Source organism: Cervus elaphus, chromosome 4 (genome assembly GCF_910594005.1).
Source record: "Cervus elaphus chromosome 4, mCerEla1.1, whole genome shotgun sequence".
Lineage (NCBI taxonomy): Eukaryota > Metazoa > Chordata > Mammalia > Artiodactyla > Cervidae > Cervus > Cervus elaphus.
Window position 1 is genome coordinate 67,807,192 of NC_057818.1, and position 22,797 is coordinate 67,829,988.

Below are 22,797 nucleotides of genomic sequence, written 5' to 3' on the forward strand. Positions count from 1 at the left end.
TCCACCTCAACTACTGATCCAGCCAGAGGGATGCACCTACAGAGCCTATTTGCAGCAGCTCCTAAAGCCCAGGTGCCTAGACCCTGTGCTCCACAAGAGAAGCCTCCAAAAGGAGAAGCACCAGCACTGCAGCTTAGAGAGTCTGCTCTCTGTGCTACAACCGAAAGAAGCCCGTGAGCAGCAAAAAAAAAAAAAAAAAAGACCAACTACAGCCAAAAAAATTTTTTAATGAAAGATGTATTCTGAGAAGTTATTTAACGACATATCTAGAATTATACATTACACAAATACAAAAAATGTTGTACACTTTAAATACATGCAATTTATTCTAAGTCAACTCCACATCCATGACACCATTCTTAAATCAAATATACAAAACTTTTCTTTTTATAATCATTCTGCTATGGTTTATGAACTACATTCTTAAAATTGTTTGTGGCTACTATACCTGTAATGGTACATAAAGAAGACATTGGTGGGCTATTGACAATGTTTCCCAGCTCCAGGGACATTATGTTGGCAACTTGATTTTGGCTATGGTGGGAATATTTACACCACAGAAATTGGCAGGCACTACAAACCAGAGACTAATCTACTATGTAACTGAAAGTCTGGACTTAAGACTGAGGTAGTATATGTTAATAATTCAGATTTATCCTAAACGTGTATAATGTATATGGCCATTGCACTATGCAAAGTATAAAATTGAGAAAAAATTGAGAACATATTCTTTCAGTATTCCAGATTACAATTACATTGAGAAAAGAAGTCACTGACTTTGGTCACCATTGGTGAATGGGTGAAATCTCACAGATGCCTTTGATGTTTGGCTGATCTACCTGTCAAGAAAAAAAAAATACCCAAATCTAACAAAATAAAGGAAGACAAAATATACAAATAGAAATTCATCCAAACAAGATACACAAGTTAAAAAAAAAATAGACACATGAAAAAGAAACAAAACTCAAATCAAGAATCCTGAGAGAAATGCAATTAAAATGATTTCACAGTGGGTTTTACAGTCTTCCTTGGAAGTGTCTGCATGCATTCAGTCTTTTTTTTTTTTTTTCAGTCTTAGTTTTTAAGCTAGGTTGCTCAAGTGTAGGTCCCAAAGAGAGGTGGGTAAGTTCTTGTTAATTAACAATCATTAGCTGGTGACTTACATTTTTCAGGGAGTGGTGGAAGAAAGCAGTGAGGCAAGGGGTGAAGGGGTTAGGAAGAGCCTTGTGCACCAGGCCATGTGAGGGCCACAATTAGCATCTCAGAGTCCCTCACAATTCCCAGAACAGTAAGTGGGTCAACTGCATAACAGGGAAACACGGACACCTGATGTGAGTGTATGAAAAGATGAACAGGGTATCTGAAACCAATCACTGTGTATGGTGGTGAAGCCAGTGCCAAGTCTGCGGTGACACCAACGACCCAGTCTGGAGTGCCTGCTTTAGTGCTGCTGTCCCAGTAAAGAACTTCCCAAACAGGAGTGTTTATAGGAAGGAGATGTGCACTAGGGGGCCCTGGTGGAAATAAAAATGTCAGGTGTGGGTAGTTCATGTGAGTAGTTCACAGCAAATGGAGGCCCTGCTCTGAGAGCCAGAAGAGATGCCAGTTCACATGTGCAGTGTAGAGGAACTGCTCTCATGAAAGGTCTGGCAGTAGTGAGCTCTTGTGGAAGTTTCTCTGCCTCTCTAAGCTGGACACCCCTTCTTTCACAAATGGCAAATAATAATAATAGAATCCCAGCATTAGTTTTGTTGGGTAAATAAGTGTCATTCATGTGAAAGGCATCAATGTTGGATGCCAGAGAAAAAGATACTCCTGTCCATCAGTATGGGGCTGAGGAATGAGCAGGACTCAGGGCAGGAGGATTAAGGAGGGAAGAAATATCAGGATAATCAAGGTGTTCTTTAGTCCCCAAACCTGAGGGTGGAGCGGGGCAGGGGGTGAGGAGTGAAGTGATCAGACTCTTCAAACCCTGAACCAGGCAACCTGACACTGAATCCCAGATCCCTGTTCATTGCTGGGAGATCACAAGCAAATGACACATTCTTTGTCTCAGTTTCCACAAAAGAGAGGATCCATTTGATGCACAGTAACTACATTATTTTTTCCCACCATTACCACCTCAAACAACTCCAACATCACTGCTGTCCACATTTGCTATATTCATAAGGCCCTTTCTCCCATGTGAACTCTGATATTTTCTCAAGTGGCACCTTTGGATAAGACTTATCACAATCTTAGCTCTCATAAAGTTTTTCTGCAATGTGAATTTTCCTATGGATATGGAGAAGCTGTATTTGAGTAAATGATTCCCCAAATTCACTGCACTCAAAGAGGTCTTTCTCCAGTGTGAACTCTCTGATGACGACGAAGGCTTGACTTATCAATAAAAGATTTCCCACATTCACTGCACTCATAAGGTCTTTCTCCAGTGTGAACTCTCCAATGATAATGAAGGCTGGAAATACCAGAAAATAATTTCCCACACTGACAGCACTCATAAGGCCTTTCTCCACTGTGAACTCTCTCATGATGACGAAGGCTGGAGCTACCAGTAAAAGATTTCCCACATTCACTGCATTCATAAGGCCTTTCTCCACTGTGAACTCTCTCATGATACCGGAGCCCAGTCCTAGCAGCAAAAGATCTCCCACATTCACTGCACTTGTAAGGCCTTTCTCCAGTGTGAACTCTCCGATGATAACGAAGGCTGGAGCTACCAGTAAAAGATTTCCAACATTTATTGCACTCATAAGGTCTTTCTCCAGTGTGAACTCTCCGATGATGTCGAAGACTGGAGCTACTAGTAAAAGATTTCTCACATTTATTGCACTCATAAGGCTTTTCTCCAGTGTGAACATTCTTATGGTCACTGAGTTGCTCATTTCGACTAAAGAATTTCCCACATTCGCTGCACTCAAAAGGTCTTTCTCCACTGTGTACTCTCTGATGATTACAAAGCATAGATCTAGTAGTAAAACATTTCCCACATTCATTGCACTCATAAGGCTTTTCTCCAGTGTGAAGTCTCAGATGATAAGAGAGGGATGACCTATTAGTAAGAGATTTCCCACATTCACTGCACTCATAAGGCCTTTCTCCAGTGTGAACTCTTTGATGTGCAAGGCAACTGGATTTATGGGCAAAAAATTTTCCACATTGGCTGCATTGATAAGGTTTTTCTCCAGTGTGAACTCTCTGATGTTCAATTAAGTTGAACTTTTGGGTGAAAGATTTATTACATTGCTTGCATTCATAAGAGTTTTCGCCACTGTGGATTTTCCTATGGGCAGTGAGGTTCTTCCTTAGGCTAAAGGATTTCCCACATTCACTGCAGTCATAAAGCCTTGCTACACAGCGAACTCTCTGATGGGCAAGGAAACGGAATCTGTGGCTAAAAAATTTTCCACATTGGCTGCATTCATAAGGCCTTTCCTCAGTGTGAACTTTCTGGTGTTGAATATGGTTAATTTTTTGGGTGCTGGCTTTCCTATGTTTGCTGAACTCACAAAACCCTTCACTAGCGAGGACTCCCTCATCCTCAACAAGTATGTCTGTGTGGCTGGAAGCTATCTTGCCTTCTTTCCAGCTGTGATGACTTTTTCCACTGTGAAAAACAGCTTCACACTCCTTACTGTTGTTTTGTTTCTCCCTGGTGCTAGTGTCCTGTTGCTGAAGTTCCGTGTTGGCCACAAAGTTGTTTGCTATCTCCATGTTGGGGGAGAGATTTTCTCTTGCATGTATCATGCAGCTCTTCAAAAATGTGGGGCTCCCCATACTAAACTGGAAGGATTTCTGTCCAATGTGCTGTATCTGGTGCTGTTGAATGTTTGCAGTGAAAAAGAATTGTTTCCCGCATGCCTCACATGTGTATGCTTTCTGTCCACTATTATTAATATTTCTTTGCTCTTCAGTCAAATGTGAAATGTCTCTCAAAACTGGGGTACATATCTTACAGGGCTGGACATTCTCAGGAGATGAACCTGCCCTGGGAGTGCTAATCTGTGACACTCCTTCTGCAGATTCGCTCTGTTCAGGTGTCTCTCCATCCCGGGTTCCACACCAAAAACCTGAAAACACAGAAGTGATGGTGAAGTTCTTGTTGACTTTATTGGAGGGAATGACACACAATTGTACATGACACACAAAAGCAGCAGTCCATAAAATTGTGTTCAGGATATGAAGCTGGAGTCAAATTGAGGAAGCAGCTCCTCTCACCATGTCCAGGACACAAAGACTGGATGTGACCCAAGGTGAAAGTCATGTCTACAAATCACTCCTCTATCAATAGCTGTTACCAGGACCACATCTGCTGGTGACCCGTGACTGTTCAGAGGTATACTATACACCCAGGCTCCAGGAAATCTGACTACAACAGGTAGCTGGTGTTTAAAAGATTAGTTGCCAGGGAGCAACTAAGCCCATCTACTACTACTACCAAGCCTGAGCTCTAGAGCCTGTGAACCCCAACTACTGAGCCAACGTGCACGGAGCCTATGCTTTGCAACAAGATAATCCACAGCAATGAAAAGCACACACACAAGGAACAGTAGCTCCCGCTCATTGCAACTAAAGAAACCCCATGCAAAGCAATGAAGATCCAGTGTACCCAAGAAATAAAAAATAAAAATGAAAACAAAATTATTAAAAAAAAATGTGTTCAGGGACTTCCCTGGCGACCCATTGGCTGAGATTCTACATTCCCAACATAGTGAGCCTGGGTTCGATCCCTGCTTGGGGAACTAGATACGACATGCTGCAAACTAAAGATCCTGCAAGCTGCAATGAAGATTGAAGATTCCAAGTGCTGCAACTATGAACCAGCACAGCCAAATATGCAAACTACCCAGGAAGCCATAGTGTTATATGGAATTAGACATCCATTAGTTGTAAATGCATAGTAAAAACTCTATCTTCTTGCTGTAGCCCCAGCTAGTGATTGTTTTTCTAACTTCTAAACATTGACAGTACGTCAAAGAGGCTGGGAGTGGTGTGCTCTTCTGCTGGTTTCCATGAGAACCAATGAGTCAACCTCATGTCAGTCCCCCCTAAAGCAGGTCACCTCCCTCTCATCCCCAGTAAAAAAAAAAAAGAAAAGGAAAAAAAAAAAAGACTGCTGCCACATCCTGCCTGCTGTCTGTGGACCATGGTAGGTGTATTTCTTCAGGACCTTGCTTTGGGTAAGACCCCCTGTCCACTAAACCACTGCTGTCTCTGGGCTCTTTGGTCTTGAAGCTGGGCAACTGTAAGGTTTTTCAATCTGTGTGTGCGCTCAGCTGCTTCAGTCGTGTCTGACTCTTTGCAACCCTATGGACTGTAGCCCGCCAGGCTCCTCTGCTCATGGAATTTTCCAGGAAAGAATACCGGAGTGAGTTGCCACTCCCTTCTCCAGGAGATCCTGCTAACCTAGGGATCAAACCGGGTGTCCTACATTGGTAGGCATATTCTTTACAGTCTGAGCCACCAGGGAAGCCCTGTTCTTCAATATACACTGCAACTTCAAATGAATGAAATACGAAAATGGTGACTGTTAATAAAGGTGTACCTCAGTATACAAACTTGTGAAAAAGAAAGTGAAAAGGCTCAGGAACAAGAACAAGGTTTGGGGCATTCCTGATGGCCCACTGGTGAAGAATCCACCTTGCAATACATGGAACACCCATTTGATCCCTGGTCTGAGAAGATGCTACATGCCCACACTCTAGAGACTGCAACCCACAAGTGCTGAAACCCTTGAGCCCTACAGCCTGTGCTTGGCAACAAGAGAGCCACCATGAGAAGCCCTCGCACTGCAATGAAGGGTAGGCCCTGCTCTTCTCCTAGAGACAGCCCATGTGCAACAACAATGACCAGCCAAAAAAATTAATAAATAAGTCTTAAAAAGACAAACACAAAGCTTGCACCATGGTATATTTTTTCTTGTTTTTTAATTTTTATTGGAGTATAGTTGATTCATAAGTTAAACATATATCCACTCCTTTTATATTTTCATATAGGTTACTACAGAATACTGAATAAAGTTCCCTGTGTTATACAGTGAGTTATTAGCTATCTATTTTACATTTGATACTGTGTATATGTTAATCCCAGTCTCCCAATTTCTCCCCTGCTTCCCACCCTGTTTCTCCTTTGTAAATAAATTCATCTGTACCAAGGCCTCACATAATTGGTTTCATATACTTGTCTTTCTCTGACTTACTTCACTCAATATGACAACACGTAACGCTGCCAATGGCATTATTTCATTATTTTTAATGCCTGAGTAATATTCCATTATATGTATACCACCTGTTCTTTATCCACTCTTCTGTCGATGGACATTTAGGTTGCTTCCATGTCCTGGCTATCGTAAATAGCTCTGCAATGAACAAAGGGAATGGGGTGCAAGCATCTTTTCGAATTATGGTTTTCTCTGAAATATATGCTGAGGAGTGGGGTTAGTGGATCATAGGGTAGTTGTAAACATAGTTTTGTAAGGAACCCCCATGCTGTTCCTCATAATGGTTATACCAATTTACATTCCCACCAACAGAGCAGGAGGGTTCCTGCAGCATGGTATGTTTTACTCTTTCTGCACATGGCTGTACCCCTCAACTAGACATATATATTCAGATACAAGGTGTTTTTTGTTTCACAAAAGTAAAATCATATTTGGTATACAGATGTGTGTGTGTGTATAAGACATCTATGTATCTTCATTTATCAAGCTGCCTTCTTCCTTTAGGGCCTGCTTTATTGTCCCTTGTCTATATGCACCACACAGTCTGGCTCTGGGCCACCACTGGCACCTCAGTCCCTGCAGGGTCCCTCCACCAGGGCAGAGAAACTGCCTGCAGGTTCCCAGGGAACTCTCTGTGCAAGTCAGGAGGCCCCTTTCTGTCCTCCTGCAAGCTGTCTCTGCCTCCAGACAGAGATCAAGTACCTAAAGGTGAGGAGAGGTGGGAGAGGGGCATGGTTCAAGGCCATGGTGTCCCCAGGAATCCAGGAAGATGAAATCAGGGCCACCTGGTTGGGTGGCTTCCTGTCCTGGGGGACCTTCCAGAGGATGTGTTGGCTACAATGCAGAGGGCACAGCCCTGAGGCTGGCTCCCCACACTGGGAATCTGGAGGCAGGGGAATCCCAGGGAGAACTGAGCCCCTCGAAAGTGGGCAAAGCTCCTTTTCTTTCTTGCTCTTCTTGGTGCAGCCTCTGGACCCGATTGGAAGGGGGGTACTCAATTTTGTGACCTGGGGGTGCACACCTGGGTGGGAGCCAGGACCACAGTGGTGAAAAGGCAGGGCTCAGCTTAGGGCAAACACTCTGAATTTTGTGTCTAGGATCCAGTCACTACTCCACAGCCTGAGTGAGGGAGGGGGATACTGCCTATGGAATGAGAGAGGGGTCTCAGTCTAGGAGTCCTTCCTAAATAGCCCTCCTGGGGAACCACCAATGCCAGATGTCTCTGGGAGTCTGCAGCGGCCCCATTCCCCACTCTGTACCCCACCTGGTTCACCTCCTTTCTCATCGTCCCCTCTGAGGGGGAAGGGGGCCAGGGAGGAAAAGTCCTCATCAAGCTCCATGTGGAAGAGGGGAGCAGGAAGAGTTTCAGTGGACTAACCTTCATGGGGTTCCCCCTACATCCCTGGGCTCTGGTCCACCTGAAAAGCCCAAACAAGAACCAAGAGGCCCACAGTGATCCCGAACCCCTGTCCAGGTCTTCTCCCATTCAGGGGTATCTGGAAAAGAAATCCCAAGAAGCAGGGAAACCCAAGGAGGTAAAGAGCTGTTGAAGACCAACAGTCAACAGTTACAGAAAGGAACAGATGAAAATCACTTGGGGGACTTCCCTGGTGGTCCAGTGGTTAAGGCTCCACACTTCCACTGCAGAGGGCATAGGTTCAGTCCCTGGTGAGGGGACTAAGATCCCACTTTAAGGTCAAAATATAGAGGGGAAAGAAAGAAAATCACTTGTAAGAGAGTAAAGGGGGTCACAACCCCTTACAATGTAACTGGTGGGATCACTGCCACTTCCCTGGAAGAATCAACTCACAGGGGGACAGGCTGTGTGCTGACTGGGTAGGTGTGTGTATTGTGGGGGGTCTTTCCTAAACTTTTTTCTTGTTGACCTTGTTGAATTCAGGACACAGTACCTCAAAAATTGGCCCCTTGGCATACTGGATAACTCAAGCTCAAAGAGGTGAAAAAAACCCATTGAATTAGGGAAGTTCACTCTGACTTCCCCCCATTCCTACCTCCCATCACCCCTACATCTTGCTTCCCTAAAAGTAGATTAATTTCCCAGGTGAAAGGTCCTTCTCTGTATAGCGGGTACATTCTAACCACTAGAGACAAAGAATTCACAGTGGAGAAAACCATTAACATACCTTGTTACTTTTTCACCAATTTACTACCTATAGCCAAAACCCCTAGTTTTTGTCATTTTTAAAACAGTTAATTTTTTTGGTCTAAATGTATAAAACAAACCTTGCCACTCTTGTCAGTTCTTCAGGTTTTCATTCTCATGTGAAGGCAGTGATGTATGTATAAAAATTCAGTAACATTTATATGCTTTTCTCCTGTTTAATTTTAGTTTAATTTTAGTTTAATTTTCAGACCTAACCATGTTCTGACCCAACTTCACAATCATTTCTGCCCATTTTTTGTGTGTGTAAAACACATTCATACCATTCAACTCAAGCAAAAGGGAAGCTGGGTATGAAAAAGAGGAAACTGGATTGGAGAGAACTTACCCAGTTTCTACTACAATTCCTCAGTTTGATCACCAGACACTCATTTATTATTTTACCTATACATTCAGCACTTTCAGCCCTTTTTACTGGGACAACTGTAAACCACCTCCACTTATTAGGTCTCAAGTTAAATGGTAGCCCTTCTGTTCTTAGTCTATGCTGAGACAAGAAGTATGTAAACAAAATGATGTTATTTCTCACCATTCCTCCCTATATATAGCTACAGAATGGGACACAATGAAACAATGCCTACAGCAGAAAAGAAAATCACAAACCATAATTTCTATATACAGCAAACATGTCAACAAACTTGTCATTCAAGAATGGATGCAACAAAATGATTGGAAGTGAGAAAATTAATTCAAAATTAACACATATAAAGGAAAGCTAAGGTTCTATTTAAAGACAGTGGAAAGGGGACTATAATTCCAGTTCAAGAATCACTGGTGATAGAAAGGAATGATGATTTGAGAAATACATCTGAATCTTGACACACATGTCATTAACTGTGTAAGGTATGAACAATATTTGCCTAGAGATTTAGAATGAAAGAATTCTTATGCATAGCTGGAAGAACATATATTCCTATGGGACAAATGAATCAATACTTGATACTCCTTGTAATGTCTAGAAGTATTTATAATTGTGCTGTAATGTGTTAAAATTTTTAGTTTAATAAACAAACTGAATTTGAAATAATAAAATTTAAAATTGTTTTAAGGAGAAGATAAAAAACAAGGGGTAGGAAAAGAAATCCACAAAAATAACAAGATATATTTAAACCCAAATATATCAACTATTACAGTAACTGGTTTGAAATAAACATTCAAAGTAGTGGGTAAATACTTTTTGATAGCTGTAAACGTCCTTGGAAAAGGATTTGATTTTCATCAAGTGATGTTCAAGAGCATGTTTTGAATTTCTATTCAAAGAACAACTAATGTTGCATAGGCGATTCAAACACCTACAGCTACAGATGCTACAAATACACATGACCGCCTGACAAGTCCTCCTATAAAGTCTCATCTAATCATGGCAGGCTGAAGGAAAACAAGGCCATGAAAAATTCAACTACCCAAATACCCATCATGGGGTCAGGAGTAGGCCTGCCTATTTTGTGTCTCAAAATTTAAATATAAGAAACTGAGGTAAGACAGAGGTAGGATCCAACAGTTATTTCATTTATATATACATTTGAAAACAGTCATTACAAAAGTAGAATATGCTCTTGTATCATAATGTTGAGAATGAATTAAAACTGGCAGGAGGAAACCATTTTCAGAGGTACACACAAGTATCACAAAGTTAAAATGTACATTTTAAAATATGTGCAGTTGATTGTAAGTCAACTCCACATTCATTAAATGATTTTTAAAACAAATATGCAAAACCTATCTCTTTAAAAAATCATCCTGGGGCTTCCCTGGTGGTCAAGTGGTTAAGAATCTGCCTGCCAATTCAGGAGACACAAGTTCAATTCCTAGTCCGGTAAGATCCCACAGGCCATGGGGAAACTAAGCCCGTGCACAAAAACTGCTAAGCCAGCCCTCTAGAGTGCACAGGCCACAACTACTGAAACCCGTGTGCTCTAGGCCCTGCAAGCTGCAACTACCAAAGGCCACACTCTCTAGAGACAGTGCTCCACAAGAGAAGCCACTGCAATGAGAAGCCTGTACACAGCAACAAGAGTAGCTCCCACTGAATGCAACTAGAGAAAGCCTGTGTGCAAGGAAGATACAGCACAGACAAAAATAAATTTTTAAAAAATCATTCTACTATGGCTTTATTAGCTACATTCTTAAGTGGCTGTATCTGTATGATAGAAAAACACACACAGACAATGGTGGGCTACTGGCAATGCTTCCCAACTCCATGTTCAGTGATATTATGTTCTCAGTGTGACTACTGGCTATGATGAGAGTATATACACCAGGAAAATTGGCAAACACTACAAATCATGGCTTAATTTACTATATGATTCAATGTCTGGACTTAAGATTGAGGTAGCATATGTTAACAAGGCAGATTTATTTAAACCCTTTATAATGTATGGGGCCATTACAGTATGCATAGTAAAAAAAAAAGTGAGGAAAACAAAAAAACACTCATTTAGTACTCTAAATTACAATTCCATGCAGAAGTCATTCACATTATTGGTGAATGAATGAAATATCACAAATGTCTTTGTTTCCCCAACCCCATATTTGTCAAGGAAAGAGAAAATGGCCAAATCATACAAAATAAAATACACGAAAGAACAGAAATTTAACCAAACAAGAGATACAGGTACAAAACAGACACATGGAGAGAAAAAAAAAAGCTCAACATTAATAATTCTGAAGGAAATGTGATTTAAATTATGATTCTAAATGAGGTTTTACAGTCTTCATTAAAGGGTTTGGCCTGAATTCAGTCTTAGGTTTTTTTTTTCTTTTTTTTTTCAAGTCTTAGTTTTTAAGATAGGTAGGTCAAGTGTGATGATGGGTAAAGGGGTTAGGAAGAGAAACCTTGGGGACCAGGCCTTGTGAGGCCCACAGAAGACATTCTTAGTCATTCAGTGTCCCTCACACTGTCCAGAATGGTGAGCGGGTAAACCACGTGATGGGGAAACAAGGACAATGATCCTTTCCAGGCTGGTTGGTTTCACGCTGCTGTCCCTGAGAAGAATTTATCTCAGGAGGACGCTTGCAGGAAGGAGATGTACACTGGGAGAGGCAGAGCTCAGAGCCCTGTCGGGTGTGGACAGTCCCTGCTCCTAGGGACAGAAGAGAAGCCAGTGGCCATGTGCAGTGTAGAAGAATCATACATATGAATGGTCTGGCAGTAGTGAGCTGTTATGGAAGTCCCTCTACCTCTCTAAGTGAGACACCTCAAATGGCAATAATGTTGAATGCCACAGAAAAGAAACTACTGTTCATCAGAAAGGGACTGGGGTATGAGCAGAGATATTCTGGTGGGGATGGAGCAGGGCAGAAGTATGAGGATGGATAAGGTGTTCTTTCAGTCCTCAAAATGGACGGGGTGGGTGGAAGAGGACTGAGGTGAACAGACGGCCCATGTCCTGAACAAGGCAGCCTGGCACTGAATCCATATCCTGTCCATTGCTGGGAGATCACAAATAGATGACACATCATTTCTATGCTCAGTTTCCTCCCTAGAAAGCGGCCATTTGCTGCACAGTGACTGCACAAGTACTTCCCACCCTGTTACCACCTCAAACTCCGCCAATGTCAGTACCATATGTATTTGATATACTCAGGAGGCCCCTTACAGTATGAAACTTTTAGATGTTTAAACAAGTGGAATTTGTCAATGAAGGATTTATCACATTCCTTCACTCAAAGGCTTTTCTTCAGTGAGGATTTTCCCATGGATATGCAGAAGCCGTCTCTGGCTAAAGGATTATCCAGATTTACTTCACTCAAAAGTCCTTTCAACAGTGTGACCTCTCTGATGATGACGAAGGCTTGACCTAGCAGGAAAAGATTTCCCACATTTACTACAGTCATACGGTTTTTCTCCACTGTGAACATTCATATGAGCACTGAGTTGTTCATTTCGGCTGAAGAATTTCCCACATTCACTGCACTCGAAAGGTCTTTCTCCACTGTGTACTCTCTGATGGTTACAAAGGATCCACTTACTAGTAAAAGATTTCCCACATTCAGTGCACTCAAAAGGCCTTTCTCCAGTGTGAACTTTCAGATGAGAATAGAGGGCAGACCTAGTAATAAAATATTTCCCACATTCACTGCATTTATAAGGCCTTTCCCCACTATGAACTCTCTGATGTACAGATAAACTAGATTTGCTGACAAGAAACTTTCCACATTGGTTGCACTGATAAGGCTTTTCTCCAGTGTGAACTCTCCGATGTTCAATTAAGTTGCCCTTTCGGGTAAAAGATTTATCACATTTCTTGCACTCAAAAGGCTTTTCTCCAGTGTGGATTTTTCTATGGGCAATGAGGTATTTCCTTCAGCTAAAGGATTTCCCACACTCACTACAATCATAAAACGTTCCTCCACAGTTAAATCTCTGATGTGCAAGGAAACCGGACTTGTGGGTAAAACATTTTCCACAACGGCTGCATTCAAAAGACCTTTCTCCAGTGTGAACTTTCTGGTGCTGAGTAACACTATTTCTTTGGGTGCCAGCATTCCTAACTTTGTTGGACTCACAAGACCTTTCAGTAGTGAGAATTCTCTCATTCTGAACAAGTATGTCTGTGTGGCTGGAGGCCATCTTGCCTTCTCCCCAGTTCTGATGGCTTCTGTCACTGTGAAAAACAGCTTCACACTCCTTACTGTTGTTCAGTTTCTTCCTGGTATTAGTGGCCTGTGGCTGAACTACCATGTTGGCCTTGAAGTCATTCCCAATCTCCATGTTGGTAGAGAGATTCCCTGTTGCATGGATTGTGCAGCTTTTCAAAAATGAGGATCTCACCATATCATACTGAAAGTGTTTCTCTCTAATGTATTGCTTCTGGTGCTGTTGAATGTTTGCAGTAAAACAGAATTCTTTCCCACATGCCCTACATAAGTATGCTTTCTGTGTCCTATTTGTTCCTTCGACTTCAGCCAAATGCAAAATGTCTCTCAAGACTGGGACACATATCTTACAGGGCTGGGCCTTTTCAGGGGACAAAATGGCCCTTGGGGTCCTAATCTGTGAGACTCCTTCTGCAGATTCACTCTGTTCAGAAGGTGTCTCTTCATCCTGGACTCCACGCCAAGAACCTGAAAACAAACAAGTGATGGTGAAGTTCTGGTTAACTTTCTTGAAGGGAATGACACCATCACAATTGTACATCTGCCACATGAAAGAAGCAGTCCATACAATCATGTTCAGGTCATGAAGTTGGAGTCAAATTGAGAAAGCAGCTGTTCTCATCAAGCACAGGACATAAGGACTGGATGTGATTCAAGGTGAAAGGCATGCTTTACAATTCACTCCTCTGTTAATGGCTTTTACCAAGACCATATCTGCCAGTGGCTGGGGACACTGTGCAGAAGTATACTGAACATGAGAGCCCCAGAATATCTGGCTGCAACAAGTGGCTGGTGTTCAAGAAACAGTAAAGCATGCATGCAAGTTTAAGGACATAAAAAATTCTGTCAGTAAGTACCACAAGGAAAACAAGTGTGAAGCCCACATGAGATAAGTGGTTTATAGAGGAGAGAAGCAATGAAACACAGGCTAGAGTCAGACTAAAAATGGGAAGTAGCAGGAACGACAAGCTTGCAGAATGTCAGGAATAGAGAAAGATGAGAGAAGTCATTTGTAGCCACTTGCTATAGCACTACAACACTAGTCAAGGGATGGAAGTCATATCTTCCTGGTATGACTTGAATACAGATCTGATATCAAGCCCTTCCCCCCTTGCCATTCATCTTGGTCAGAGAATCTCCAAGCTCTTTTGCTGAGACCAGAGTCATGTCCAACCTGTGAAGCCCAAAGGACTCCCATTCCCGGTTGAATAACAACATGGGTTACAAATGATACAAGTCCTAACTGATACAAGTCCTAACTGCAATCTAGTTAAAACTACAACCACTATGCTGTACATTATATCCTCAGGACCTATTCACCTTAAAACTAGAAGTCTGTAACTTCCAACACCCTTCAGACATTTCACCTACCCTACTTCCCTCACTCTGGGAATCACTAATCCTTTGTCTATATCAGAGTTTGGTGGTAGTGCTGTTTGAAAGATTCATTGTATATGTATCATCACATACTACAAATAAACACAGAACATGGATTACAAAAGATTGGATCCTCTCGTACATGGCTGTTTTTCAATAAATTTACACGGCATTACATGATCTGTACTTAGATGAATCTACAAGTGTGAAAATTTCAGAATCAGTGGTTTCAGAATCCACAGATATCAGTATTAGCACGTATGCTGGGACCAAAGCTCTGAAGAAACAGGAAGAACTTATCTGTCTTTCTCTGACCTATTTCACTCAGCATAATGCCCTCAAGGTCCTTCCATGTGGTTGCAAATGGCAATACTGCCTTCGTTTCCATCTATTCGATAGGGTAAAATAATGCCACAATAAACATGGGGTACAGGTATCTTTTTGATAGGATGATTTCACTCCCTCTGGATAAATATGCAGAGTTGGAATTGCTGGATCATACTGTAGTTCCTTATTTAATATTGTAGGGATTCTCCATGCTCTATTCTACAGTGTCTGCAACAATGTACATTCACCCCAAGTGTGCACAAGATGTCCCCTTACTTCACATCTTCCTCAGCATTATTTCTTGTCTTTTCCTAATAGACATCATAACAGGTGAGAGGTATCTGTGAGGTATCTCAATGCTGTTTTAATTTTGCATTTTCCTAGCCATTAGTGACATTGAGCTTTTTTTATGTACAAGGTTCCCATTTGCATGTCTTATTTGGAGAAATGTCTTCTCAGCTCTAACAGATACTAGCATATTTGAACTGGTCCATAGCAGTGAAAGCCCAGAGTCCTATCCACTAGGCAACCACAGAACTTCAGTAAGGATATTTTTAAATTATGAGGTAGGAATTCCCTGGTGTTTCAGGGGCTAGGACCCCACACTTTCACTGCCAGGGACCCAGGTTCAATGCCTGGTCAGGGAACTAAGATCCCGTAAGACTGACAGAGCAGGGTGGGTGGGGGGGTGCAGGATATATATATATAAACTACCCACGAAGTCATACAGCATTATATGGGAGGAGTCTTAAATTATTTCTAAACACATAATGCAAATTTTAGCATAACTAAATTTTAAAAAAGAAGCAAATAGGGCTGATAAACTAATAAAGGTGAGAAAATAAAATCATACAAAATGCTCAATTAACACCACAGAAAGAAAGAGTGGTAGACTAACAAATGAACAAAGAACAAGGGCAGGGCTTTCCCGGTGGCTCAGGGGTAAAGATTCCGCCTGCCAATGCTGAAGACTTGGGTTCAATCCTTGGTCTGGGAAGCTGCCATATGGGGTGAGGCAACTAAGCCTGTGAGTCACAACTAGTGAGCCTGTGCTCTAGAGCCCAGGAGCTGCAACTACTGAAGCCCAAATGTTCTAAAGCCTGTGCTCCTCAACAAGAGATGCCACCACAGTGAGAAGTCCAAGCACCTCAACTAGAGAGTAACTCCACTTGCCGCAACTAAAGAGAAGTATACACATCAATAAAGACCCAGCAAAATAAACAAATAGCCAACCAGATTTCACTTAAGCAAGGCTATCATGAGTAAAGAAAATGACACAGTGACAAAGGGGTCAACTTCCCCAAATCATCAATTGACGGGATATATGGACTTCTATAGACTACTAGTCTACTCCATCTAACAGCAGAATAGTCTTAATCTGACATGAAACAGTCACAAGACAGAGCATGTCATGGGCCGGAAAACACACCCTAGCAAATTTCAAACAACAGAATTCATACAATGTCTATTCTCAGAGCATGGTGAAATTATACTAGAACCAATAACAAAAAGATAGCTGGAAAATCACACAATACTGAGAAATTAATCCAAATAAAACATGGGTCAAAGAAGAAATATTAAGATTAATTTTTAAGTATTTTGAAATAAACACAACACTTCTTGAAATATGTGTATGCAGTGAAGGCAGTGTTTTAGGGCAATATATAGCATTGAATGCATGTATTAGAAAAGAAGAAAGGTCTAATAGCCATCATCTTAGGAAACTAGAAAAGGAGAAAATTAAATCCAAAGGAAGAAGAAAAGAAATAACTTAAAAAATCAATAAAGAAAAACCAACAAAGTCAAAGCTGGTTCCTTAAAATGGACATTAAAGGATAATAATGAAATAAATGGGAATCTCCAAGATCATAAATGTGATAACTTAAATGAAATGGACAGTTTCTTGAAAAATACAGTCTACCAAAACCAACAGAAACATATACGTTCTAAATAGGTATATATCTGTTAAAGTAGCTGAATCAATAAGGAATAACCTTCCAAAACAGAATGCAACTGGCCCAGATTGGTTAACTGGTGAAATATGACAAACACTTCAGGAAGATACACAATTCTCTATGACGACTTTCAGAAGACAAAAACAAAAGGACTGCTCCTAACTAATTCTGTGAGGCCAACATTAACACCAGACCAAAGACACGAAGAATAAAGTATAGGTTTCAGGAAAAAAAAAAAGAATAAAGTATACACCAATATCGCTCATGAACACAGATGCAAAAATACAAAGTTATCACTGAATTGACTCAAAAACTACATAAAAAGAATTACACATCATGACCAAGTGGGATTAAGGAATGGTATGTAAGACGTATTTCACACATTACTATGATAACTACAGCACGCTAATAACATAAAAACAGATATATACTCCAGTGAAACAGAATAGAGACTTGAGATTCTATATATCAACCCTCATAACGTGTGATCCAATAATTACTGACAAGACCAATACCATTCAGTGAGGAGAGTCTTTTCAACAAATAGGTTGTTAGGTACTTCTCTGGTGGCTCAGGCAGTATAGCGTCTGCCTACAATTTGGGAGACCCGGGTTCAATCCCCGGGTAGGAAAGATCTCCTGGAGAAGGAAATGGCAACCCACTCCAGCATTCTAGCCTGGAAAATCCCATGGACGGAGAAGCCTGGTAGGCTATAGTCCACGGGGTTGCAAAGAGTTGGACACGACTGAGCAAGCTCACTTTCACTTTCTTTTCAACAAGTAAGAGTTGTTAAAACTGGATACCCACATGTACAAGAAGAAGTTAGTGTCTTACTTAATACCATATGGGCTTCCCTGGTAGCTCAGTTGGTAAAGAATCTGCCCGCAATGTAGGAGACCCCGGTTCGACTCCTGGGTCGGGAGGATCCCCTGGAGAAGGGATAAACTACCCACTCCAGTATTCTTGGGCTTCCCTGGTGGCTCAGTCGGTAATACCTGGGTTGGGAAGATCCCCTAGAGAAGGGAACGGCTGGCTACCCACTCCAGTCTGGTCTGGAGGATTCCATGGACAGAAGAGCCTGGCAGGTGACAGTTCTTGGGGTCGCTAAAATTACAAAATTTTGAGGTGGGGGAAAAAAAGGGAAAACTTTCAAAATGTTGGATCCAGCCATGATTCCTTGCCTATGACAATAAAGGCAAAAGCAACAAAAGAAAAAATAGTCAAACTGGGCTTCAAAGCAATGAACAATTTCCATTTTATATGTTAACTTGTATCATGTGCCTGTGTGCCAAGTTGCTTCAGTCATATCTGACTCTGTGTGACCCTATGGACTGTAGCCCGCCAGGCTCCTCTGTCCATGAAATTCTCCAGGAAAGAATACTAAATTGGGTTGCTATGCCCTCCTCCAGGGGATCTTTCCAACTCAGAGATATGTCTCCTGTGGCTCCTGCATTGCAGGCGGATTCTTTACCATCATGTGTGTGTTAGTCGCTCAGTCATGTCCGACTCTTCGCGACCCCATGGACTGTAGCCCACCACGCTCCTTTGTCCATGGGATTCTCCAGGCAAGAATACTGGAGTGGGTTGCCATTTCCTTCTCCGCTTTACCACTGAGCCACCAGGAAAGCCCAACTTATATTACATAATGTGGCAACTGTACCTCAAGAAAGCTGGAGCAAAAACAAAAAAACTGAAAAACTTGTACATTAACAGACACTATAAACATCGCAGAAAAAATCGGGAGAAAACATTTCAAAAACATGTATACCAAAAAGAATACATGTTGTAGAACACATGTTGTAGAACAGTAGTCTACAACAACCAAAAAAAAACCTGATTAAGAAATGGAAAAAGGAGTTGAATAGATATCTTTCTAAAGATAAACAAATGGCCAGTAAACACACTTAGGGAAAAAAAATCAAAAAGTTACACAAAATAGCAAATGCCAGTGCAGATATAGAGAAATCAGAACCTTGAAAAAGTTTTGCATAAACATCTCAAGGTCTGTTTCAGTACTGACCACGTCAGTGACAACAGTCTGTTGTACAGTCAGCAACAAAAACATGTCAGGTACAGGAATGGAGCAAAACATGCACACCATGCATTTAAACAGATACCCAGACAAAGAGAGGGCAAGCAAGGAGGGATCTATCAGTTGGACAGCAAAACTACTAACCCTGACAGTCTCCCAAGGAAACAGAAATAAAGGCAAAAATAAACAAATGGGACCTAATCAAACTTACAAGCATTTATTTGCACAACAAAGGAAACCAAAAACAAAATGAAGAGAACATACTAGCTGGAAGAAAATGATGCAATTGATAAGGGCTTAATTTCCAAAATATATAAACAGCAATATAACTCAATAACAAGAAAACAACCAATGCACTGAGAGAAAGGGCAGAAGACCTAAACAGACTTTTGTCCAAAGAATACACACAGATGGCCAATACACACATGAAATGACGCTCGATCATTGCTAATTATCAGTGAAATGCAAATCAAAACTACAATTAGGTACCACTGAAAAACTGTCAGAATGGCCAAAATTAAAAAGTCTACAATTAACAAACGTTGATGATGGTGTGGAGAAAAGGGAAGTCTCTTACACTGTTTGTAGGAATGTAAATTAATGCAGCTATTATGGAAAAATGTATGGAGGTTCCTCAAAAAACAAACTAGTTGTCACATGATCCAGCAATTCCACTTCTGGTAATATACCCAGAAAAAACTATAATTTGAAAAGATACATTCACCCAAATGTTCATAGCAGCCCTATTCACATTAGCCAAGACATGGAAACAACCTAAATATCCTAAGACATGGAAATAACCTAAGGTAAGACATTGAAATAAACTAAGATAAATGGATAAAAATGTGGTACATATACACAATGGAATATTACTGAGCCATAAAGAAGAATTAAATAATGCCATTTGCAGCATCATGCATGGACCTAGGCATTATCATTCTAAAAGTGAAATGGGCAAAAAGTAAAAACAAAAATACCATATGGTATCATTCATATGTGGAATCTAAAATATGACATAAATGAACACATCTAAGAAACAGACTTACAGACACAGAGAACAGAGTTGTGATTTATAAGTGGGAGGCAGGTGGGCGAGGGAAGTATTAGGAGTTCGAGATTAGCAAATGCAAACTAGTACATACAGGATGGATAAAGCACAAGGTCCTACTCTATAGCACAGGAAACTATAGTCAATATCTTGTGATATACCATAAGGAAAAAGAATATATATATATACATATATGTATAACTGAGTCACTTCCCTGTACAGGAGAAATTAACACAAAATTAAAGATTGTATTGAACACAACATTGCAATAAACTTAAAAACAACAAAAGATTACTGACCTTGAATCCTTAGCAGCAACTTTGGAGCTACCAGTGTTGGGATGTACTCTGGCCTTGCCATAATAATCTCAACACATAAACAAACAATTTAGCAAAAAAGTAATGGGGACTCCCCTGGTGGTCCAGTAGTTCAGAATCCGTCTTGTAATGCAGGGGACATGGGTTGAATTCCTGGTCTGGGAACTAGCTCCCACAGTGAAGGGCAAGTAAGCCAGAGAGCTCTGGAGTCTGTACACACCACAATTAGAGAGAAGACGGCACGCCTCAAGGAAAGAACCCCCTTGCAACAATGAAGATACCACCTGCTGCAACTAAGACCCAAGAAAGAAGAAGTCAAACAGAGAAATAAATTAAAAACAGAGTCCACTGTCCAGTTGTCACAAGGACAGACCTGTCCCTGGGAAAAAGGAGAAAGGCAGAGCCTAGCTCAGAGGAAGGAGGTGAGTGTGCAGGCCTTACCCAGCATGCATACAAGTGCAAAGTTCTCCAGCATGACATCAAGGTACAGGTGTATCTGAACCTCATCAAGAAGACACCATTCCTCCCAGGAGAAGTACACGGCCACATCCTCAAAGGTCACACTACCCTGGTATAACAGGGACAAATAAAACCATCAACAGTCTCATTCTTGAAAACCCACCATCCATCTTCCCACACATCTCCCCCACTGCCCAGTCAGATGGAGCCTCCAAAGACCTGGGTGCAAGAACCTTCCTCCTTTGACCTGAACCTTCAGAAAACAGAGGCAGTCATTTGAAGCTGACATCCTGCTCTTGCCTGTTGTTCACCCACGCCAGAAAACAATCAGACCTGCAATGACCTAAACCACCTCAGACTCACCTCAAAGCCCTTCCAGGTACTGGTACCGATTGAAGGAGAAACTTCCACACTGCCTCCAGAGAACCCCGCCTGCTCTCATGACCCCGAGAATATGGTTCTCCAAAGTCCCCAAACCGAAGAGTGGCAGAATAGCAGGTGAAGAGCCCCTTAAATGCACTTCAAATGAAGAGAATGTGGGGTTTGTGGCGGGGGGCGGGGGGGTGTTTAGAATAAGTGAGGGGCTGGGAAAATCTCCATTTACCAAAAGTGCTTCTGCAGCCTAGCAATCTGTGACACTGGCCCGCCAAGGAGGAAAGTGACGCTGGAGGTGTTTCAGCGGTTCAGGCGTTCCCTGGCCCTTTGGCCGTACCAGAGCCAGGTGACTGACTAACGTCTCCTCTGTGACACTGTCCCCAGTGATACCCTTTTTTCACAGCTGTGCCCAAGGAAAACCCACGACTTCGCTCCGCCTCAAAGTCCTTATTTCCCCCTACACTCTGCTCTTCCAGTCAACGGGTTTCGGAGAATGTTTAAAAGCCTGACCCAGACCCTGTCCTTCAGGTGCTCAAAACTCTCCACCACAGCCAGGGCCCTAAGAAAAAAGGTACCAACCCTCATCTACCACTCCAGGTGCAGCCTGGGCTCAAACCTTGTCCCCCACAGAAACAGGATGGACTCCAGGTTCCCCAATGCTCCCGCTTCAGGTGCATCTCCAAGTCTCATTCACACCTCATAACACTGGTCATCAGAAACAGGAACACCACTCCTGAAGGCCTCACTGCCCTGGACCAGCAGCTCTCACTCGGGGAGTTCATATTCGGATGGGGAATCGGCCAGGGAAGAAGCCGGAGCACGCGGCCTTTACCTCAGCTGGTTCCCTCAGCGCAGCAGAAGAGACACTCCAAGGACTCATTCGGATTCCGCCGGGTTACTCCCGGAAGCCGGCGGTGGGCCAGACCCTAAGACCCGCTACTGTCCAGTGAGCACAGAGCCTCCTCTTCCTTCTTGGCCCTTCACCTCGCTCCCAACACCAGACACCAGGACTTCTGACCGGCCACAGACTCTACAGCAATCAAAATGTCTGCCGGGAATACACCAGAAGTCCCACTGGCGGATGTTCGGTCTCCGGGGAATGCCCCGCTTCTGCACGTTCATTGGATGACCGTAGCTTAGCGCAAAGTCTTCTGGGTAATGTAGTGCCAAGGTCTCAAGCAAGGGACACCCCCCTCCCCCCGCCCCCACACACACCCCAACACACACAGGAAGACTGGGAAGAAAAGCGAAACTGCTGGGGGAGGATCGCCGAAATCCTACCTGTTTTGGGGGAGGTGTTTCATCCTTTATAGGTGGGCGGAGGATCCAATGAGGGAGGAAGAGCTTAAGAGAATTTGTCTTGAATACTTGTGATCACTGAAGTGTTTCCACAGGGTCTCAGGTTACTTCCCCAGTGGCTCAGTGGTTAAAAAATGCAGAAGCTGTAGGAGACTCAGGTTCGATCCCTGGGTCCGGAAGACACCCTGGAGAAGGGAATGGCTCCCCATCCCAGTATTCTTGTCTGGAGAATCCCATGGACAGAGGAGCCTGGAGGGCTACAGTCCACAGTGTCACAGAGTCGGACAGGACCGAAGCGACTTAGCATACATACATAAAACTCCTTAAAGCCAACTCAAGCCGACATCCAGCAGAAACTGGAAGCAAATAAGCTATCCTATTTCTGTTGAAAGCCATGCAGTCTTAAGTGTTATTTCAGGGAATTCCCTGGTGGTTCAGTGATTAGCACTTGGTGTGTTCCCAGCCATGGGTCTGGGTTCAACCACTGGTCCAAACGAAGATCCACCAAGCGCCTTTGCGCAGCCAGGGGGAAAAGTCATTTTGTTAGCTTTGGTCAGGACACTAAAAATGTCAGACAGGACCCCTTAGGGAGCAAGCAAGGGACCTG

General features: G+C 42.4%; 1 protein-coding gene across 2 annotated transcripts; it reads right to left on the reverse strand.

Annotated features, from left to right (window-relative positions):
- Positions 1-207: 207 nt before the first annotated feature.
- Positions 208-21,999, reverse strand: LOC122692672 (zinc finger protein 211-like). 2 transcript variants are annotated; one of them, XM_043900474.1, is made up of 3 exons: positions 21,724-21,999; positions 20,499-20,625; positions 208-4,070 (listed from the first exon to the last, which is right to left on the reverse strand). In XM_043900474.1, exons 1-3 carry the CDS (start codon positions 21,769-21,771, stop codon positions 2,329-2,331), a joined length of 1,917 nt encoding a protein of 638 aa, XP_043756409.1. In that variant the 5' UTR covers positions 21,772-21,999; the 3' UTR covers positions 208-2,328. The 2 variants fall into 2 exon arrangements, with proteins under 2 accessions (XP_043756409.1, XP_043756412.1); XM_043900477.1 differs by lacking the exon at positions 21,724-21,999 and adding an exon at positions 20,040-20,350 and having other exon boundaries at positions 20,499-20,627.
- Positions 22,000-22,797: the final 798 nt, after the last annotated feature.